Source organism: Salvia splendens, unplaced genomic scaffold (genome assembly GCF_004379255.2).
Source record: "Salvia splendens isolate huo1 unplaced genomic scaffold, SspV2 ctg1052, whole genome shotgun sequence".
Classification (NCBI taxonomy): domain Eukaryota; kingdom Viridiplantae; phylum Streptophyta; class Magnoliopsida; order Lamiales; family Lamiaceae; genus Salvia; species Salvia splendens.
In genome coordinates, this window is record NW_024598595.1 from 18,708 (window position 1) to 25,258 (window position 6,551).

At 51.1% G+C, this 6,551-nt stretch overlaps 1 protein-coding gene across 1 annotated transcript; it reads right to left on the bottom strand.

The window, feature by feature from the left end:
• Positions 1-3,369: 3,369 nt before the first annotated feature.
• On the bottom strand, positions 3,370-5,312 carry LOC121788473. Its single transcript, XM_042187134.1, has 3 exons — positions 4,687-5,312; positions 4,251-4,577; positions 3,370-3,931 (listed from the first exon to the last, which is right to left on the bottom strand). The coding sequence occupies exons 1-3, from the start codon at positions 5,310-5,312 to the stop codon at positions 3,370-3,372; spliced, it is 1,515 nt and encodes a 504-aa protein (XP_042043068.1).
• Between the last annotated feature and the right edge of the window lie 1,239 nt (positions 5,313-6,551).

Consider the following 6,551-nt stretch of genomic DNA (forward strand, 5'->3'; position numbering starts at 1 on the left):
CACCGACGAAATTGCACCATCCGTGTTAATCTTTATCCAGGGCTGGTCCGGGGGGTGCCACTTGACTTGCATGGCAAGCGGTCTTGGCCTTCGCGACTCGGCTTGGCTTGGGACATTCATCTTCAAGAGCATGTCTCTCCAATGCTTCGGCTTGATGGTACCAATAGCCATACCATTCCGGATGAAGGTTTGCACTTGCCATATCACATTGTAAGGTTTGAAGGGGACTTGGTCATGTCGGCTCCTATTTCTTTCCGCCCAAATGAACCACATGATGAGGTACGACAAGGCATGGCACAAGTTTTTCTTATCTTGTTGTTGTGTCCTTCGTGACCACACGTCGACTCTCTCGGGGATTGTATCATTGATTCTGATCGGCGGAGAAGATCCCACGAACCACCCGTCAAATTCCCTCCATATGCTAGTTGCCCCACGGCCTTGAATAAAAAGGTGTTGCAAGGATTCAACGTTCGGTCCAATAGGGCAGCATTGGCATTTGGATGCCATCTCAATCCCTCTAAATTGGAGTTTTGTGTCAACCGGGATCCGATTTGACAAGAGGCGCCAATTGAAAATTGCAATTGACTTGGTGAAGTCCGGCTTTCCAAATATCATCAAGCCCCGGGATGATTGGCTTTTGTGAGCGAATGGTTTCCCATGTCGTGGCCAAAGAGAATTCGCCCATCTGGGAGAGGTGTCTGGCTCCCTCGGGACAATTGGAGTGTCAAGGATATGTGCTATAGCTTGTTGAGGGAGGCCGGCTTGGTCCTGGAGCATGTGTAACTTGGCCTCGTCCCATGTCCCATCCCGGATGAAATCCGAAACCATAGTCAAGGGGGAGCCCCGGTCGTCAATGCATAGCTCCCTTAGCGCAACATCCTCAATCCAAATGTCGTCCCAGAAATAAATCTTCCCCTGTCCCACCACCCATCTAACGTGGGGGTGAGCTTGATGTCTCACCTTTAGCAACCTTTTCCACGTCGAGCTATGCCTTTCGGACGTTCTAGATTTTAGAGGGGATGCTTTGTGGCAATATTTAGTCATCATGTATTGTGCCCACAAGGAATTCTGTTCACGAAACCTCCACCAAAGTTTTTTTTTTTTTATCAAACACCTTTACGGTGAAGGGTTCGTGGGTCCCTCATCCCTATATTTCAAAATGAGGTAATTACAAAGCGCGGCCATACCCGAAGGTGGTGTGCCAAGACAAAAACCAAGAGTAGTATGCGGTCCGATCCCACAAGGGTCGGACCTCATCATACTCCCGACAAAATTACAATCAAGTGACAATAAAACGCTATGATCTCCCATCTTCTCATTGCCGGCTCTAGTGTCCGTTCCCATCTAGGTTTCGGACGTGTAGCACTCCCATTTCGTCCAATCGGACGAAGTCCAAAAGCTCTCTCGGGGCTGAATTATGCTGCATTCGTAGGCCACTTTCTTGTTCCGGGCCCATTTTCGCAAGAAAATCCGCTGCTTTGTTCCCCTCCCGGTGTATGAACGTGGCTCGAAATTTGAGTTGGCGCTTTAGCAAGACCAATTGCGCCACAGCTTGCCGAGCAAGTGCCGGTCCCCATCCTGTTCCGTTAACCAATTTGATTGCTTGTTCCGCATCCGCTTCGATCCAGATTGGTAGGCCGAATTCCATGGCTATTCTCAACCCGTGGATCATGGCCATGAGCTCGGCCTCAAGCACTGAGTGTGCTTCAAGGGGCGTAGTGAAGGCTACAAGCATCTTGCCCGAATGGTCCCGTATGATTCCTCCCCCCCTGCTTTGTCAGTCGCTTCATTGAAGGATGCGTCCGTATTAAGTTTTATCCACGGCTGATCCGGAGGATTCCATTTGATCGCCATGGCTAGAGGTAGCGCCCTAACTGCTTCCGCTTGTTGAGGGATGTTTATTCCAAGTTTAACTCCCTTCCAGTGCTTCGGCTTCAAACTTCCATTAGCCATAGAATTCCGAATGAACATGTGGACCTGCCAAATCACATTGTGCGGTTTTAACTGTGTGCCTTGGTGGCGGCTCCTGTTTCTCTCCGACCATAAGAACCACAATATGAGGTATGGGGTGGCTCGGCTAAGATGCTTCATGGTCGGCTGTTGACACCTTCGCGCCCACACTTCAATTCTCGTAGGGATCGTATCATTGATTCGGAGGCGAGGGGAAGGGCCTTCGAACCATGCATCGAACTCACTCCAAACTCTTCGAGCTCCGTATCCCTGAATGAAGAGGTGTTGGAGGGACTCGATATTCGGACGATGGGGGCAGCATTGGCACTTGGAGGCCAGCTCAATCTCCCTCCACTGAAGTTTTGTGTCAACCGTCACCCGGTTGGAGAGTAGCCTCCAGATAAAGATGGAAATGGAGGTAGTGAGGCCCGTCTTCCAAACATCGCTCAGCCCCTGAATGGTCCGGTGCTGTCCTCGGATTGTTTCCCACATCGAGGCCACCGTGAATTCCCCGTGATTGGAAAGGGTCCACCTCGGGATATCCTGTTCACCATGGAGGATTGGGATATTGATGATGCGATCAATGATGTGTTGTGGGAGGCCGGCCTGATCATGAAGAAGTTGGAGCTTAGGTACATCCCAGACGCCATTCCTAATGAACTCCGACACCCGCGTGGTTGGTCTTCCCCTTTCATCAAGGCTGAGCTCCCTGAGTGGGGCGTTGCCGACCCAGATATCGTCCCAAAAATAGATGTTTCCTTGTCCCACCAGCCACCTAATGTGTGGTTGTGCGAGGGTCCAGACTCTCGACAGCCTCCTCCACGTCGGGCTACTCCTGCTCGGCAATCTCAAGGTAAGAGGCGTGGAGTTAGAACAATATTTTGCCATCATATATTTCGCCCACAGGGAATTTTGCTCCCGGAAGCGCCACCAAAGTTTAATGTTGAAGGCGCGTAGAACCTCCTTAGTTTTACGGATCCCGAGCCCCCCTTCATCAGTGGGGAGGCACATTTGGTCCCAGCCAATCCAGTGGGTCCGCTTCCTCTCACTCGTAGAGCCCCAGAAGAATCGAGCCATTTGTTGATCAATTTGTTTTAGAGTGCTGTCGGTGGGTTCAATGGCTTGGAAGATATGCAAGGGAATCGCTTCAAGGATGCTCTTAATAAGGGTGAGCCTCCCTCCAAAAGATAAGTGCCGGTGCGCCCAGCCTGAAATCCGTCTTGCAATCTTTTCTCGGAGGAAGAGGAACATGTCCGTGCACTTTACACCCCGATAGATGGGGACCCCTAAGTAGAGGAACGAGAAGTCCCCTCTAGAGAAGCCCCCTTCCTCTTGGATCGAGTTTGCCCATTGCTCATGTGCGTCAGCAATGTAGAAATTGCTCTTGGGGAGGCTGACTTGTTGGCCTGAAACTTTTTCCTAATGCTCAAGACAAGCTCTGAGCCGGCGAAAGGGTGTCGCCGCCGCTTGTGTGAAAATAATTAAGTCGTCCGCGTAGGCTAGATGGCTGATCTCGATGCATCTCCGGGAGGCTTTGAAGGTCATCTCCTTTTGGCCTAGAATGAGCTTGTCCAGGGCTCGCGATAGGTACTCTGCAGCAATCACAAACAACGCAGGGGATATCTGGTCGCCTTGTCGCAGTCCCCGTGTCGATCTGAAGAATCCTGAAGGTGCCCCATTGATAAGAATCGAGAACCAACACGAGCCCATACACCTCTCCATAAGCGAGATCCATGCATCCGGGAAACCCATGCGTCGGAGCACCTTAAAGAGGAAAGGCCACTGGACCCTGTCGTAGGCTTTAGTCATATCAATCTTCACCGCTACATTTGGCGCTGGGGAGCATCGTGCAAGCTCATGAAACATCTCTTGAGCCAAGAGTGCATTATCATTGAGGAGCCGCCCTTTAACGAAACCGCTTCGGCTACCACAATAGTGTATTCCATCGCCCCCCTTTCCTGTAACGTAGTTACTACCTGAGCTACAGAAGATGCTTTTTGCCTAATAGCTACATAAACACATATTACATTTTGGCCTTGATGATTGAGAATCGTATCTGTGGCTACTGTTGTTTTACCGGTCTGTCTGTCTCCAATAATTAATTCTCGCTGACCACGTCCTATAGGGATCATCGCATCAATAGCAATAAGCCCGGTCTGAAGAGGTTCGTATACGGAGCGCCGGGAAAACAGAGGCTGATGGGTCGGTAGTCGGTCCATGACTCGGGCGATGCCTTCTTTGGGATGAGGACGATGCTTGTGGCCGTAATGCTTCGTGGTAGGAACGCCCCCCTGAAGAACAGTCCTATTGCTTCCACCAGCTCCAATCCCACAATGTTCCAGCAGGCTTGGTAGAAACAGGCCGAGAAGCCATCGGGTCCGGGTGCACTATCTCCGGAGATACTAAAGACAGCATTCTTGACCTCGTTCGCATCTGGCGCCTTCGCAATATCCGCAAATTGCTCGACTGTGTGGACTTGCTGGATTAGGTCGAGGTCCGGCTCATCGAGGGGCGGGTTGCTAGGCGCGAGAAGTTGTTGGAAGAAGTCCACTGCTGATTTCTTTATTTCCGCTTCCTCAGTTAGCTCTTGTCCGTTCGCACGAATCGAATGAATGCACCCTTTTTTGCTTCACCCAGCTTTGATAGAACCGGGTGTTCTTGTCACCCTCGGCCAGCCATCTCAGGGCTGCCTTTTGCCGCCAAAAGTCCTCTTCCATTCTCAGCAAAAGGATGTACTCAGCAATGTGTTTGTTGATCGATGTCCTGTTCACGGGAGTAGGCCTTGCCTCGAAATTGGATTGACCCAAGGCAATAGCTTCCTCCTTGTTCTTGAGATTAGCATGGATGTTCCCGAAAACCTCTTTGTTCCACTCTTTTAGAGCTCTCTTAACTCTAGCATGTTTGATTTGGATGTTTAGGAGACCACTCGCTCCCGTGGGCTCCTCCCACGCTTTTTGCACAACATCCATAAATCTCCCATGTCGGATCCACATATTCTGGAACCTGAAAGCCTTGCCTCCATTAGTGGTGTTTGGAGTCTTGCACCGTGCTAGAACTGGGCCGTGGTCCGATGCGATCCGTGGGAGATTTGTGACCCGAGTAGCCTCAAAGACCCTAGTCCATGCCTCGCTCACAAGCACTCTATCCAGTCTTTCAAAGAGGCCGTTTTTGGCCCATGTAAACTCCACTCCATCGAACCCGGGGTCAAGCAGTCTGCAGTCTTCAATTGCCTCCGCAAAATCGACCATCTCGGCATGCCGGCTGGTGTCGCTCCCAATTCTGTCTCGGTGTGATAGGATGGTGTTGAAGTCACCGCCAATAATCCATGGCGTTCCTTCGAGGGGCCCGGCAATCTCTCTCATTTTGTCCCACAAGAGGTATCTTTCGGATCTTGTACATTTGGCATATACGGCCGAGATGGCTAGGGGACTAGCGATGCGGTGGGACATGAGCCGCCCATGTAGGATTTTTTCCGAATCACAACTAATATCAAAAGTAGATCCCCTCTTCCACAAACAACCAGATCTTCCCCGTCGAGTTCGAGCCAATGAAGGATAACCCCAAGGCCTTGGAGAAACGGTCCGGATCAGGGGTTGTGAGCGGTTCCATTATTGCAAGAAATAAAACATTATGACATTTAATCAATCTTTTTAGTACGTGTTGGGTTGCCGCGTTAGCAATTCCCCTCACGTTCCAAAACATGATCTTGTAAGACATCATTAACAGGTGGGATACATACCCGAAGGGGATGGAGACCCTCCTTGGTGTTCAATTAGATGCTGCTCTTTGATCTTTGTGTGGTCCTCGGCGTCGCCAAGAGGAAGGTCGCCTCCAACCGGCTCGTTCCCCACTTGCACGTCCATAGCCGAGTCATCCGCGTCCCTACAATTTACAACATCAAATTCTCCATTTTCCATGAGGGAGTAGTATTGGTTGGTGCTCATGTGGTTCTTGGCCGAGAAGTAGCCACGCCCCCTCGTTATGCATGGCGCGCACCCCCTCTCGAAGACCCTCGTGTAGGCGGGGAAGTCGATCGACTCGCATTGGGGTGTCCCCACTCCACATCCCTATCACCGTCAATTGGCGATGCTGGCTCGATGGCCGTGTGAGGTGGTTTCCTTCGTTCCTCGTCCCCACTCTTGCTCCCCACACTTTGTGTACCGGGATGCATTCCCCTCCAATATTGAGTTTCACCCATAATATCCGGCCCCTCCCAAAAGGTTTCCTCGGCCTCCGTCCCCGTTGAGTTGTTGCTTGTTCGATCTACCACCTTTCCTTTTTTCTTTCCTTGGCGTTTCCATTCATTGGCGTCGGGGCCGATTTTTGCCGTGTCTTGCTTTCCTTTCGAGCCTTGGTCCGTGAGTTGGGGCTGTTTTGGTGGGGCATTGCTGTTGTTTCTCCTTGGTGGCCGTTCCTTCTTCCCCGTCGCGTAGCACACATCGCTCGCATGGCCTACGTGCTTGCATTCCCGGCAATAGGGTGGTATCTTGTCCCACCGGACTTGTTGCATCGTCTCCCGCCCACAAATGTCCAGGATTATTTCTTCGGGGGGCGGTTTTGTGATGTCAATCTCAACACAAATTCGGGCAAAAGAGAGTCTA

Excerpts from the sequence above, each read along its gene's own strand:
- LOC121788473 (XM_042187134.1), bottom strand. The coding sequence starts at position 5,312 with ATGAGAGAGATTGCCGGGCCCCTCGAAGGAACGCCATGGATTATTGGC. Across the intron at positions 4,578-4,686 it reads ATCAACAAACACATTGCTGA|CAAAAAAGGGTGCATTCATT; the intron begins GTACATCCTTTT and ends AGCTGGGTGAAG. Across the intron at positions 3,932-4,250 it reads CTGGTGGAAGCAATAGGACT|CTCAGGTAGTAACTACGTTA; the intron begins GTTCTTCAGGGG and ends CATCTTCTGTAG.